Genomic DNA, 16,208 nt, shown 5'->3' on the forward strand with positions numbered 1-16,208 from the left:
TACAAATATCATATTATGTTATACACCTAAAACTAATGTAATGTTATAGATCAAATATATCTCAATTTCAAAAAAAGGAGGAAAGGTGATTTCCATCTAGTAATCACGACAGGTTTTATGAAAATGATGAAGCCAAAGGAAGACTTTTAACCAGGAATGGAGCGGCTGCATAGCAGATGAAGGCAGCACAAGGTAAACTGTTACAGTCTATAAAACATATTCCATCCGTGTATTGTTTTTCAACTTCAGGTTTCACTGGCAACGATGCTTTGGGCATCTGGAGTACTGCTTTCTGAGAGCCTCCAACAGCATCCGCCTCATAACTTCTCTGGCTCGTCTCCCCATTTTTCTCTCTCTTCTGCTTTAATCTCTCCATTCAGAGACTTCCAGCCGGGCTGCTCTTCCACTGGACAAGATAAGGCACAAGCTAAGCTATTGTAACAAAGAGACTGAAAAGCACATGGGGCTCCAGAAATGTTTCCTTTTCTGGTAGGTAGGCAGTGGAGGGAAAGAGGACATTAATGCCTTCCAGGGATCCAGGTTCCTTCTATCTAGTTGTTCCACCATCACCTAGAGGGTGATGTGCCTCCACAGGGTCCAGCTGGCCCATCCCTTCCACATCCACATTCCAGCCCATGGGAGGGAGAAAAACGTAGAACAAAGAACAGAAATCAGTCTCCCAATTAAGGATGTAGACCAGAAATTACACATTTATGCCATGTGGGCTATCCAGAACTTAGTCATGTGCTGGCTGCAAAGAAGGCTGAAGAACATCACATTTCAGAATGGTCCAATACACTAGAGCCAGAGTGCCAAGACAGTGATGCCAGAGGAAGCAGGCTAGGACCTAGGAGGATTTCACCTGTTTTTTCCAACATATTCCATCCCCAATCTAATTTTTTAGTGCAGTGTTCCCCAAATTGTGTCCTACAGACCACTCTTCTGAGAGGAGCTATTAGGAATGCTATGGAGTAACAGAGGGCTGTGATCAACTTCCTTCCCACTCTCAGATTGTTCTGATGCCCAACAGCAAAGGTGTGTAGCGAAGGAACACGTCTAACTTGGTATGGCTTTAGCCCAGAATTCTTCAGACTTAAAAGAGCAGGCAATTTGTTTCTTCTATATCATCTATTAACACCTTAGGAATCAGTGTCCAACTACAGGATATCAGTTTGTGATACACTTTAATTTAATAAACATAATTTCTACCAGGTTTTAACATAGGCATCTAAAACTCTAGTCCAAGTCAAATCAAGGACCATACTTCACAGAGAAAGCTTCCTGCCACCTGATCAGAGGGCCTACTAGACCCCCAGTTCCTCTGAGAGTCTAACTCTCTGTGCTTATACCCCTTCTTCCTACTCTAGATGTGTCTGCTAACCTCTTCCTCACCCCCTGCTCTCAGAGCTTAGTTGAAATCTCACCTCTTTTCATCTCTTCAATTTCTAATGCTGTTTCTTCTCTGAATTCTTCCAGTATTTACTGTCTCTGATATTTGACTCTCGTAAGCCAAATGGTGAATAAACATGTATCTCTTTTATGTATAGCTACGTTGTCTTTCATGTAATTTTTAAGGATCTTTTTTGCAAGCTTTCAGACCTAGCACGAACCACAACTCCCACTTCATAATGGATTTTAAGGGGATTATCATTTTAAATTATTGAAGTTTTAATGATTAAGTTTTTAGTGCTGATGTGCTCAGTCGTGGCTGACTCTTTGCGACCCCATGGACTGTAGCCCTCCAGGTTCCTCTGTCCATGGAATTTTCCAGGCAAGAATACTAGAGTGGGTTGCCATTTTCTTCTCCAAAGCTTTTAGTATCAACACTAATAATTTTGGGCAATCACAAAATAGCATGTCACAAAACAAAAACCAATATGATTTAATGCGCTAAGAATTCCATTTACGAACATCCTCATCAGTAGAGAAAAGCGCTGCCTTCCCTAATGTAAGGAATCACCCAAAATCACCACCACACTTACAGAACAGCCAAGAAAACACACGCCAGGCTATCCTGACAAAATTTATGTTTCATTAAAGCATGTTGACTTTCCTTTAAAAAGCCTAACATGAAAGCATATCTGAAACAAAACAATGAACCAAAATCTACTTGAAAACCACAGCTTTAATATAAATATGATATATGAAGATTATTTTGATTAACCTTAAAACAATCTTCAACATTCAAGGGTCAAATCTCAAGAGGTAGGTAAGAATACTTTAGGTGTCTCCCTGGCTGGAGTCAGTGGGGAAGAGGAAATTGAGAAGGTCAGATCTGGAGAGAATGTACCATGAAGGTAACCTACATAATATTGAGTTCTTTATCATTCAGCCCTTCATTCCTCTACCCAATAAGCATTTATTATGTACCTACTGTGACAGGGCAGAAGCCAGAGATCAGGAGAAACAGTTCTGACCACAAAGGGCTGAGAGAATCCACATGGGAAAATCATATGAACCCAACTAATGCTAATGCAGGTTAGAGTGAAGTCTTTTCATACTGTTCATGGGGTTCTCAAGGCAAGAACACTGAAGTGGTTTGCCATTCCCTTCTCCAGTACAGCAGGTACTATGGGAGTGAAAAGGAAGTGTAATTAATTCTGCTGGCAGAGACCTACAGAGACTGCATAAAGACTGGGGTAGGGTGGGCGGGTACTGGAACTCAGCCTTGGAGGATGAGACTTCAAAAAGGTGAAAGAGAGAGTGATCAGGGGCAACGTTGCCAGAGGAACGTCATAAAGGCCACAGGGACAAGTGACAAGAAGAGGTAGGAGTCCCTTGTGGCTGATGTGGGCCTTGCAGAGCATGCAGTAGCAACTGGGACTGGAGAGATGAAAACACATGATTTCTGGGTCAACTGTAGCTTATGTTCAAAGCTTGCTTACCTTGGTTTCACTAACAGCAAACCCACAAAAGCGTATTTACATAGTAAATACATATTACATATTACATAGTAAATAAATATTACAAAGTAAACCATACATTTGCCTGAAAAAATGAAAACTGATACATGGTACATTCTCTGAAACATTCCCAAAGCAGAGTTACAGAAATGAGTCATCAGACTGTAAAACGCCATGACAAACATCCTCAAGCAAGGGCTTAGACAGCCAGCACTAGGCTGTTCTGTTTGCACACAGTTTCTAAAACAAAATTTCAGGTTTATGGTCACATTACTGTCAGTCTCTCTAATAAAAATGCACACTTGTATTTCAGCTACATTACTGGCTGAAAAAGCAGTTTTCATCAACAGCTTTTAAAAATCCCCTCTTCAAATATCCCATTCATCTACTAGTGTTCAAGCTGGATTTCGAAAAGGTAGAGGAGCCATTGATCAAATTGCCAACATCCACTGGATCATCGAAAAAGCAAGAGAGTTCCAGAAAAACATCTACTTCTGCTTTATTGACTATGCGAAAGCCTTTGACTGTGTGAATCACAACAAACTGTAGAAAATTCTTAAAGAGATGAGAATACCAGACCACGTTACTTTCCTCCTGAGAAATCTGTATGCAGGTCAGGAAGCAACAGTTAGAACTGGACATGAAACAACAGACTGGTTCCAAATCGGGAAAGGAGTATGTTAAGGCTGTATATTGTCACCCTGCTTGTGTAACTTATATGCAAAATACATCATAAGAAATGCTGGGCTGGATGAAGCACAAGCTGGAATCAAGACTGCTGGGAAAAATATCAATAACCTCAGATATGCAGATGATTGCAGATTTTCTACAGATTCCCTTATGGCAGAAAGCAAAGAAGAACTAAAGAGCCTCTTGGTGAAAGTGAAAGGAGAGTGAAAAAGTTGGCTTAAAACTCAACATTCAGAAAACTAAGATCATGGCATCTGATCCCATCACTTCATGGCAAATAGATGGGGAAACAGTGGAAACAGTGGCTGTCTTTATTTTGGGGGGCTCCAAAATCACTGCAGATGGTGACTGCAGCCATGAAATTAAAAGACACCTGCTCCTTGGAAGAAAAGTTATATCCAACCTAGACAGCATATTAAAAAGCAGAGACATTTCTTTGCCAACAAAAGTCCATCTAGTCAAAGCTATGGTTTTTCCAGTACTCATGTACGGATGTGAGAGTTGGACTATAAAGAAAGCTGAGCGCCAAAGAATTGATGCTTTTGAACTGTGCTGTTGGAGAAGACTCTTGAGAGTCCCCTGGACTACAAGGAGATCCAATCAGTCCATCCTAAAGAAAATCAGTCCTGAATATTCACTGGAAGGACTGATGCTGAAGCTGAAACTCCAATACTTTGGCCTCCATTGGAAAAGACTTTGATGCTAGGAAAGATTGAAGGCAGGAGGAGAAGTGAACGACAGAGGATGAGATGGTTGGATGGCATCACCAACTCAATGGACATAAATCTGAGTAAACTCCAGGAGTTGGTGATAGACAGGGAGGCCTGGCGTGTTGCAGTCCATAGGGTCGCAAAGAGTCAAACGTGACTAAGCAACTGAACTGAGCTACCAGTGAAACTCATACCAAAACAAACAAAATATCTGACACAAAGAGACAGCCACACATGAACACACACACACACAAATAAACATGCAGTCAGAAAAATAACAAGGATTTGTCAAGAAAATGTATAACTTCTTTCCTCCAATCAGGCTAAGGGCATTTATTTTTACTGTCATACCTAAGGGCTTTAAGATAAGAGAATTCATCCTTTAGTCTCAGAAATGTAATTTAAGCAGCACATTCAGTATAAAAACACTCCTACAACAACAAAATAACTGAGAGTTCCCAGTGGAGTTAAATATACTAAAATTACCACCTGTGTCCACAGCAGTTTTATAAACCAAACCACCTTACTCAATCAGGTAATAAGAACCTAGGGTAGAAAAGCCAGACTCATTGTGACCCTGGTCAATCTTGAAGACTTTTTCTGCCCTTAAGTTTGCCACAATAAACTGTGCATCTGTCAGTTTCCTGATATGAGGTTCAATGTTTCATGCCACTTCTTGATTCTGCGCACAGGCTATTGCGATTTCAACTCTTGCTCCATTTCTTGCCTCTCTTTCCACTGTTCCCTATTTCCTGCCCTCAAATCTATTTAGAGAAGTCTCTTCAATGGACTCTGTTGACAGTGCAGGTTTCACACATCACTTCCCATCAGCATCGAGCTGATGAATCCTAGATAGAGCTCTAATTGTCCCCCAAAAAGCTGCTGAACAAATGCCTGGACTGCACGCTTTCTGTTCCTGTAAACGAAGGTAAAAACGATGTAAAATCAAATGGCACCATTTATGAGTTAAAAAGGAAACTCAGAATAAAGAGTTGACCCAAACTCTATTTTTTACCCAGGTGAGGCTTACCCAGTGGAGGTAAGAAGGAGCTAGGAAGATTTAGGACAGGTAAGGGCAGTAAGAAGCAAAAAGGTGAGACGAGAGTCAACAACCTCAGTACCATTGCCTTTAAGAGACAATCACACTTGTCAATTATGTTTCAAAACAAAAAAGAGAACCATGGCATCAAAAGTAGATCCTTAAGGCAACTCAATACAATACAATCAATACGTGTGGTGCACTTTCTATGGGTGAAGCACCAAGGAGACTGCACAGCAGACTGATCTGCCATGCTTCTGTCATCAATGGTGCTGTGCTCAGTCGCTCAGTCGGGTCTGACTCTTGGCAACCCTTTGGACTGTAGCCCACCAGGCTTCTCAGTCCATGAGATTTTCCAGGCAAGAATACTGAGTGGATTGCCATTTTCTCCCCCAGGGGAATCTTCCCATCCTAGGGATCAAACCTGTGGGGTCAAATCCAGGGACTGTCTACGTCTCCTGCAATGCAGGTGGATTCTTCACCCACTGAGCCATCAGCGAAGCCTTTGAACATATTTGTTTAAAACACCAAAGAGCTGATTTTTAAAATTTAATAAAGCCTTCTTTATGTACCACTTTTCCCCATTAAAAGTTAATTATAGAAAAATGGGTTAAGATATGAATGGAAGGAAAAATGAAGGCAGAGATGATGAAACCTCTCTGAGTATAGTAAATGAGTATGGTAAATACATAAAAGGCAGGCACGTCATAAGATCTTTAACATCTGTTAGAAGGTGGATTGGAGAAGGCAATGGCACCCCACTCCAGTACTCTTGCCTGGAAAATCCCATGGACGGAGGAGCCTGGTAGGCTGCAGTCCATGGGGTCGCTAAGAGTCGGACACAACTGAGTGACTTCACTTTCACTTTTCACTGTCATGCGTTGGAGAAGGAAATGGCAACCCACTCCAGTGTTCTTGCCTGGAGAATCCCAGGGACGGGGGAGCCTGGTGGGCTGCAATCTATGGGGTTGCACAGAGTCGGATACGACTGAAGCGACTTAGCAACAGCAGCAGCAGAAGGTGGATTGAAAATCTGACTCAAGGCTTTCTGGCAGCCAGAGCATAGCATGAACACCCCTGGCTATATACTTCACTGAGTGCATAATAAACCCCAAATCAGCTCAGGGGAAACCCAATTCTAAGACTAAGGCTAGACAGTAGGATCTTCCCTAGGTCCTTGGAAAAGGCGCCTCTTAACTGACCACCACATTTTACAGTGCTGTTTCTTAAAAGGTATGCCAGTGAAGAAAGTTGAGTAAAATATTTGGGTGGTGGATCCCACACCATGCAGTCTAAACACGTAGTTCAGAAAAAACAGCTGGCATTTGTTTTAAAAACCAGGAAAATTAATACCGTGGTAAGTTAAATGGGATCAAAAATCAAATACTTCTCGAATACAGCACAGATAATGCTATTTTATTATTAATATCTATTGGTTTATAGCCTGTAGGTTAGGCCAAGATGTCTATTATATAATGGGTTTACAGTTCTAAAGCTAGATTCTCTTGAAAAACAACATTTCACAGATGAAATCACTAGCAATGACAGAATTAAGTATTAGAACACGACAAATCATAATTCCTAATACTACTATGCCATGCTCACTCCGTGTCAAATAAATTCCAGTTTCTTTTTAAAGGGGAAAACAGTTATTAAAATCATTAGTTAAAACTGCCACTGTACTGACTGCCTAAGATCATAAAAGAGGATTTGCAACCACTAAGACATTCTGACACTGACAATATTTTACTCAACAGTGTATTTACAACCCGCGGTAAAAATAATAAAATGGCAATTTGAGAGATGAAAAAGGCTTTTGAGACCACTTAGACAAATCTTGTTTTGAAAAGGGAGTGAAACAGGCTCATGTAGGCTGAATGACTTGGCTAAGGTCAGGAGCTAAGTGGCGGCAGGGCCGGGTTGACCGTCAAATGCTCCAACTGCTTAACACCAACGAAATTAGCTGCTCATTTTTATTCTATGAAGTAAACACATTTCGTTGACACAGCTACTGATCAACCAATATTTAGCCTCTGGTTTTCTACTGCAGTTTCATAAGGACCGCATTCAACAAATATTGAATATTTATCTGTCAAGCTACAAAATGATTTTTCAACTTAGAACTTGCTGTAAAACAGAATCCTGTTACCTTGCAATAAACAGTAAAATAAAAAAAAAAATAAAACCCAGCACTAATACCTAAGCGTGGGGAAAATAGCAATGTTTAACATTTAATAGGCAAATTGGTCTAGAATTACTTTGAGACCAAAGCATCCATGTCTTTTCCACAGTGTAAGTACAGTCACCAGGAGACAGCTCTGAAATCAGGATTATACACTATAACTTGCCAATTACAAACACGTGACAGAGAATCAGAGGAAAGTATCAAAAGAATGACACGTTTATTAAAGATGAAAACAACTTCTAAATTGACATTTGCTGGTGGCACTAAAGGCTTCCCTGGTGCCTCAGATGGTAAAGAATCTGCCTGTAATACTGCAGACCAGGGTTTGATCCCTGGATCGGGAAGATTCCCTGGAGAAGGGAATGGCTATCCACTCCAGTATTCTTGCCTTGAGAATTCCATGGACAGAGGAGCCTAGTGGGCTACAATCCATGGGGTCTACAAAGAGTTGGACACAACTGAGTTGAAACATGTTTATGCTTTGTTTCTAGGGGTTGGGGGGGGAAGCATAGGCAATACTTAACTCCTCTGCAAAGTACACTTGATTTTTAAAATTTTAAACATAGCTTATGTAGAGACCCACATACAGTGCTGGTGGCTTGAAATCACATCAGGGAATCTCTTCAGCTAAGTAACAGAAGACCCAAATTAAGGAAGGCACAATAAGGCAGGCACTTTCTGTTTAGTGATTAATTCATTAGGCAGCATGATCACTCGAAGCTGTGTCCTCGAAGAAAACAGAAAGGCCAGCAGGAGCCGTGGGCTGCCCCGACAACCACTCGGCCAGCGCAGGAGACAAGCAGAGATGTGGGACACCCTCCCATTCCCCCCAACCCCCGGAACATGACTGTGGATGCTAGGCCATGCCCAGCCAAAGGCAACACGGCATGCTCTGGCTCTCTTATGCCTCAGACTAAATGTGTCCTTTAAAAAGCAATTCAGCTATACTAAACATACTCATGTTGACAAACTTTCTTTCTACCCCCCAAACACTTGCAATTACTCACCTACCATGTGAAACATACAAACTATTTTTCTAGTCACCAAATGCTCCTGTAAGGCACATTCATACTTTCAGAAAAGGCCAAATATAATTGGGAATGCTTACTTGAGATACTATTAATGACAAGTCCTTGCAAGCTAGGATTTTATGAGCTGTCAGGTCACATACATCACTTTTTTTTTTTCCTGCTGCTTTCAGAGGCTCTAGGGATCTGAATGTTTACAACAAGATATAAAGAGAAATAATGCTTGTCTTTAGTCACAGGACTTTTCATATCAAATGGGGCAATCACAAATCAGTGAGATCTTAGAATGAAATATGTCCTTCACAATCAGTTAATTTGATTTACAGAAAATGGTTTAGTAGCCCTAACTAAAACTCCAGGAAGCCAAGATATTTCTGTCAGTTTCTTCAAGGTAACATTTCGAAGAGCATATAAAGAAGTACACCCAAAACTTCTCTTTATTCTTTGGGGGTCTTCAATTAGACAAGTAAAACGATGGAAGCATTTCCATTTCTAAAGTTCAGCAAATTGACTTAACAGCACAGTGAAGACTTAAAAATCTGCAAATTAGAAACAAACATAAGGCTTCTTCAGATGATTACACAGAGGCAAAGTGCTAACCAGAGTTCTCCTATAATTAAGCCAAGTAAGCCCCACGGTATCATTTTCGACCTCTTTAAAAGAGCACCCAATTCCTGCTGGGGAATGCAATGGCACTCCTTGGATAGCATCAGGTGGGAAACATGGAGAAAAACGCTTAGAGTTGACAATCTGAGAGACAGCAGCCAGTCTGAGGACCCATAAACATTCTACTCAAAATGTTAAATGGATTTAACAGAAAACTGACTCAGTTATTTAAATTTAAATGGTATATAATGAAGGGGGGGGCGGTCCTTGTACTGGGTTGCTTTACTATTTGGTATATTTTTGACTGTAAAGTACAACATTTATACTAAGACACAAATTTCACAAAATGAAAAAAAGCCTCTCTCCAATTAAGTCTACCATTTCACATCTTAAGAAGTTTGCCCCTTTCCTAGTTATAAGGAACAAAATGTCCTTCCTCATTCTCTTTCAAACTTTCAGGGAAGGCATTTAAAAATGCATTTAAAGATTTTTTTTTTTTTCATCATTCTAAGCCCTGAGAGACTTGGAGAGGAAAAGAAAAAAGAAAAAAATGAACAGGAAGTGAAAGTGACAAGAAAATGGTTACGGCATCACTTTTCGCTTTTCTTTTACAGTGCACAACCGAAGGGAAAAAACACATCTTTTTCTCGTTAACAATCTGAAACTGATTTATGAGGTGGGGAGGCGCTGTTAGGAACTCAAACTCAAACCACGCGCTCCCCAACCGCACACACCTGGAAGGCTCGATTTAAAAAGTCTGTCTTTCCTCATGAGGCTCGGAGTTAGGGCACCTGAGCTCCTATCCGCTCCGCCGCAATCCCAGTTACTACCAGCACTGTCTCCCCGTCTTCCTTGCCTCTTTTAGGGCACATCCATTCGCCCCTCCTCCTCCAAGCGACGGTTCCACACAGACCACATACAACCGTGTCAGGCCAACTGTTACTCACCAGCACACACTCATGATTCACCCGTCTCTCGAGTCTCGGAACAAAACGCGAGTCTTTCTTTCCTCTTCGAAAGGGAGGTGCTGCTGGTTTTCAGGATGGACATTTCGCTTTCCTACCACAGTGCTCACTCGGGGCAGTACTCCAGCTCGCCCTACCGTTTCCTTAGCTCCCTTCGGCACCGATGATCCAGCCGACAGCAGAACGGCTCTGAAAACTTATTCCAGACAGCAGTCTAGACGTGGACAAACTGCCTCCCGGGGTATCTGTGCTGCCCCCCACCCCCGGGCCGCAGCCTCACGGTCCCTGCACCCCAACTTAACCGAGGTGATGCGCCGGCGCACGTCCCCGCCGCCCTGGGCTCCAGGGGGTGACTCCGGTTGTGGACACCCGGCCCGCGTCCGCAGCCCGGGCGACCACTTGCCGGGGCGTCCTCCCGCGCGCGGAGCCGGGTGGAGGGGCCAGCAAAACGCAGGGAATGTCCCTCCGCCGGGCTTTCGCGCCCGCCGAACTTGCCCCACGCAAAGTTTTCCGGTCGCCTGCCTCGCCCCGGGCTTGGGCTTACCTGGGGCATCGGCGGCCGCGGGTGCGCACGGCCTTGGGTTCCGGGGGTCGGCAGCAGCCGCGCGCGCCAGAGCCAGGGGCCCCTCCGAAGCATCATCCCGCCGGGCGCAGCGCTCCCGCTCCAGTCAACGGGCCATCGTCGGCGCCGTGCCGCTGGGAGCCGACGTTATCCGTCGGCGCAGCCTCGCCGGGCCCCCGCCTCCTGGCGCCGCGCAGCGCGGGGAGGGCTGACCGGAGGGTGTGTCCGTCTCCCCTCGGCTCGTCTTCGCGCGCACCCCGGCGCGAGGCTGTTTTCTCTCCTCCGACCAAAATTTGAAAAGCTGGTGAGGGAGGGGTGGAAATGAAGCGCGAGGGAGCCGCCCTCCGCATCTCGGGTTTCGAGGGGGAGCGCGGATGCTGGGCCGGCCTCCTTGCCGCGTAAGCCCTTTCTGGAATGAAGGCGGCCGGCCCCCTTGCACCTTGCGGGCTGATTTCAAAACTCGCGAGTAAATCTGGGTCCTCGGTGCCCTAGGGGCCGTCTGCTCCATTCCAGCCCGCGAGGCGGGGTGAGCGGAGAAGAGCCATGGCCATCTGGGGAGAGGCGGGGGCTCTGTGGAAGTTTCCCTCGTGGACTGAGCAGAGAGGAGGAAGACAAGCAGGTCCACCGAGGCGCCACCTCTCAGTTGGCTTAAGGCGTTGGGCTGCGGTCGTCCCAGGCCCCAGAGGTTTGCGGTTCACTAAAATGGTGACCCACCCAGAGCTCTTTGGGACAGTCTTTCCCACAGCCCAAGTGGCTTCTTTGAAGCACGGGTTTAACTGAAGGAGGTGAAAGTTCTTAGTCTTCCCTGTGATTGGGAGATCTCATGTTTGACTTGGAGACATTTTGTTTGTAAAAACAAACACAAACCATCTAAAAGGAGCCTAGTCCAACTTTCAAAACACAGGATGCCCAGTTAAATATGATTCTCCGATACACAACATAATTTTTTTTAGTATAATGAAATTCGCTCAGTGGTGTCCGACTCTTTGCGACCCTATGGACTATACACTCCATGCAGTTCTCTAGGCCAGTTTACTGGAGTGGGTAGCCTTTTCCTTCTCTAGGGGCTTTTCCCAAACCAGGGATCGAACCCAGGTTTACTGCATTGCAGGCGGATTTTTTACCAGCTGAACCACAGAGAAGCCCAAGAATACTGGAGTGGGTAGTCTATCCCTTCTCCAGTGGATCTTCCCCACCCAGGAATCAAATCCAGGTTTCCTGCATTGTAGGCGGATTCTTTACCAATCGAGCTATGAGGAAGCCCTTTTTTAGTATAAACATGGCCCAAGTATTGCATGGGTCACACATTCTTTTTTCCTGGAATATTTGGGACGTACTTATACTAAATTATTTATTACTTTTCTGTAATTCAGATTTAATTGGGCATGCCCCATTTTTATGTGCTAAATCTGCAAGAAGCTTGAATAATGAATTAGTTGGCAAACAATCCAACAAGTGGCAAATCTCACCTGATGACTATCTCCTTTCTTTACTGAAAAAAAAGGTAAGTTTCTATGATAGCAAAAACCGTCATCAGTCAAGGCTTATTCATATGTGTTAATGAGCATCTGCATTTCAAAATACCATTGCTCTTCACTGAGAGTGACACATTAAACAATAAGTCCGAATGGGAAGTAATTTACTTTACCTGAGTCCTAGAAGGAAATTTGCTAGTACTCCCAATGAGAGATTTAGCTTGTCTACTGTGAATAATGTTGCAATAAATGAGCAAGTGCAGATATGTTTTTGAGATACTTATTTCATTTCTTTTGGATATTTATCTAGTAATGGGATTGCTGGATCTGTGGTAATTCTATTTTAATTTTTTGAGGAAACTCATACTGATTTCCATAATGGCTGTACCGATTTACATTCCCACCAGCAGTGTACAAGGGTTCCCTTTTCTCCAGTAGCCTAGATATGGAAACAATTCAACAGGTCCAAGGGATGACCAAAGAAAATTATATATAGATGACATACATATATTCATAATGGGATATAAGTCACCTATAAAATAGAAGGAAATTCTGCCATATGGACAATATAGATAAACGGAGAGAACATTATGCTAAATGAAATGTCAGAGAAAGACAAATACTATATGATCTCACTAATATATGGAACCTAAAAAAGTTAAATCCACAGAACCAGAGTAGAACAGTAGTTTCCAGGGACTGGGAGATGGGGAAAATGGGGAGATGTTGGTCAAAACTTACTTTCAGTTATAATATGAATAAGTTCTGATGATCTAATGTACAGTGCGGTGACTATAGTTAGTAGTACTTGAAATTTTGCTAAGAGTAGTTCTTAACTTGGAGAAGGCAATGGCGCCCCACTCCAGTACTCTTGCCTGGAAAATCCCATGGATGGAGGAGCCTGGTAGGCTGCAGTCCATGGGATCTCAAAGAGTCAGACACGACTGAGCGACTTCACTTTCACTTTTCACTTTCATGCATTGGAGAAGGAACTGGCAACCCACTCCAGTGTTCTTGCCTGGAGAATCCCAGGGATGGGGGAGTCTGGTGAGCTGCCATCTATGCGGTCGCACAGAGTCGGACACGACTGAAGTGACTTAGCAGTTCTTAACTGGACTTCCTTGCTTGCTGTTGCTGTGTCGCTTCAGTCGTGTCTGACTCTTAGCGACCCCATGGACTGCAGCCTACCAAGCTCTTCCGTCCATGGGATTTTCCAGGCAAGAGTACTGGAGTGAGTTGCCATTGCCTTCTCCCTAACTGGACTAACCACACCAAAAAAAAAACAACTTTATGAGGTGATGAATGTGTTAATCAATTTGATTGTGGTTATTATTCACAATGTATACAGATATCAAACCATCACTTTGTTCAAGTTAATATATACACTTTTTATTTGTCAGTTAATTATACCTCAGTAGAGCTGGGGATGGGGAGAAAAAAAAAAGAAGAATTTTATTTGGAGGGAAATGGAGAAGAGTAGAAAATGTTCATTTTGAGCACAGATTCTGCTGCTATATCACTGTAATACTCTTTTTTCTACAGGTTTTTTGGGGCTACATTCCCTTCCGTTGCCTTTTTATGGGACAACAATTTTGTAATATTTTCTCTGGAGAAAATAGAAAAGATAATCGTCTTCTCTCTAGCACATTAATTTGTTTTTACATATCATTAATAGTTTAGAAAAGTCTTTAAGCATTACAATTCACTATTGGTAATGTCATGAAAATTCTTATGATTGTTTTTTAATTTGGAAAAGTTTCTATCCAGTGTTTTTCATACCTGAGCTATTAACAGTTGGAAGCATAGTTCACAGACTAGCTTCTGAGTCCACTGATTCCAAGCATCGTTTCTTTCTTACTAGCCACATACACTGGTCACGTGGCACTGCAGGGAACATTCATAATTCAATGCACTCTCCGGTCCTGCACTTCTGTCACAACAGTAGGGGACAGTATTCTTGGAAGTCATGCCTACAAGGGCATGGCTAATGATATTTAATAATATTTGGAAATGATGTGAGCCACATACAACTATCCCACTAAACCCAAACTAAATGTATTTTCAACTCAGTTTTTGTTGGATTTTGAAAATGGCCATGGCCACTCAGCCACCTGGCACAAGGGAACATATGACAGAAGGGTGATTGGATAGGAAAGTGACAGTGGTCTTAACTGATTCCAGTTAAAATAGTTTACAAATATTAAGAAACACATCACCAAGTGAATGCATCACTAGGGCTTGCCCCCCTCAGGGGACTTGGGAAGGGTTTATGCAAGTGAAGACCCCTGAAGTTTAAGCTAAATCAAGTTTGCTGACACCTAAGTCCTCAAAAGGGATCCCCTGGTGGCTCAGTGGCAAAGAAATCAGCTTGCAATGCAGGAGACGCAAGAGATGTGGGTTCAATCCCTGGGTCAAGAAGATCCCCTGGAGAAGGCAATGGCTACCCACTCCAGTATTCTTGCCTGGAGAATTCCATGGACAGAGGAGCTTGGCGGGCTACAGTCCATGGGGTTGCAAAGAGTCAGACATGACTGAGTGACTAACTTTTAAGTCCTCAAAACATGTTATTACTCCAAACCATTCCATAGCACTTAGCGCCTGCATAGTTTATAGAACTTGTCACACTATTTAGTTACACTCATAGTTAACTATGAGTTAACTCTCCAGCTAGATTAGAAATGCAGGGGGCAGGTGTTGCAGAGAAGGCAATGGCACCCCACTCCAGTACTCTTGCCTGGAAAGTCCCATGGATGGAGGAGCCTGGTGGGCTGCAGTCCATGGGGTCACAAAGAGTCGGACACGACTGAAGCGACTTCCCTTTCACTTTTCACTTTTCACTTTCATGCATTGGAGAAGGAAATGGCAACCCACTCCAGTATTCTTGCCTGAAGAATCCCAGGGACGGGGAGCCTCGTGGGCTGCTGTCTATGGGGTCCCACAGAGTCAGACACGACTGAAGCGACTTAGCAGCAGCAGCAGCAGCAGGGCAGGTGCTGCGTCAGAGTGCCTAGCACAAGACCTGCTTTAAATTAGACACTCAATCAGTGAGAAACAGATGAAACTGCTAAAGGGCAGGAAGATAAATTGCAAGAACTTAAGACAGATGCCACGGAGGAAAGGTTTGGGTGCTATGGATAACAATATTCAGAGAAGGAAGTGCCCTGCAAGTGCTGGAGGGTGAGGACCAGAGACCTCAGAACTAACGAAGGGTAAGACAGGTACAGGAAGGACCTTTAAAGCCACAAGGTGATTCTATTTATATAAGATGTCCAGAAGGGGAAAATTCATGGAGATGGAAAGTAGATTAGTAGTTGCCTGGAGCTGAAGGTAGAATTGGGAGTGAGGCAAATAAATGAGCATGAGGAATATTTTGGGGGTGCTGGAAATGACCTAAGTTGGATTGTGGTTATTGTTGTTTAAGTCTTTAAATATTTGCTAATAATCATCTGTACACTTTTGAGTGAAATTTATGATATATAAATGATAGCAATACAGCTGTTTAAGGTTTTTTTTTTCTGAAAAGGGGAAACTAAGATTCAAGTGCGAAGAGGTTGTAATGTGTCAGTAGTGTTAATGAACTAGCTGTGAGTAATCGTTCAGTCTCACCCAGATTCCCGCACATGGTGGTGAAGTGTGTTGTGCACATGAGCCATTGTGTGGACAGGGCAGCCCTGGAGCCTGTCTATCTGCAGCGTCCAGAGCTCTCTCACTTTGCCGGCTCCCCAAGTTACTAGTTACTGTGTGGCCAGTAAAAAGAAGCAACATGCGACATGAATGCCCAGACACCGGCCTGTGGAATATTCTTCAAATATTACAGCTCACATATGAAAAACACTTCGAGAATTGACATGACATTATCAGTGCTGAGTTATAAAGTTCAGAGACACTTTTCTAAACTAAAATGATGAGAAAACAACATGCTAGAGAAGATGATCTTTTCCATTCTCTCTATAGAAAACATTATAAAATTGCTGCCCTAGGAAAAGGCAATTATAGGAAACATAACCAAAAAACTGTCATGGGAAAAAAGGGTGTTACAGTAATG

General features: G+C 43.2%; 1 protein-coding gene across 3 annotated transcripts in view; it reads right to left on the reverse strand.

Annotated features, from left to right (window-relative positions):
• MCUB (mitochondrial calcium uniporter dominant negative subunit beta) overlaps window positions 1–10,967 on the reverse strand; it is a 95,427-nt gene extending 84,460 nt beyond the window's left edge. Inside the window, exon 1 of one of the 3 annotated variants that reach the window (XM_061419411.1) lies at window positions 10,671–10,967. In XM_061419411.1, coding sequence (XP_061275395.1) covers window positions 10,671–10,766 — 96 coding nt within the window. In that variant the 5' untranslated portion in view covers window positions 10,767–10,967. Of the gene's footprint in view, window positions 1–10,108; window positions 10,602–10,670 lie in introns of those variants that run through there. The other 2 variants (XM_061419409.1, XM_061419410.1) reach the window with 2 other exon arrangements.
• Between the last annotated feature and the right edge of the window lie 5,241 nt (window positions 10,968–16,208).

Source organism: Bos javanicus, chromosome 6, assembly GCF_032452875.1.
Source record: "Bos javanicus breed banteng chromosome 6, ARS-OSU_banteng_1.0, whole genome shotgun sequence".
In the NCBI taxonomy this organism is placed as follows: Eukaryota; Metazoa; Chordata; class Mammalia; order Artiodactyla; family Bovidae; genus Bos; species Bos javanicus.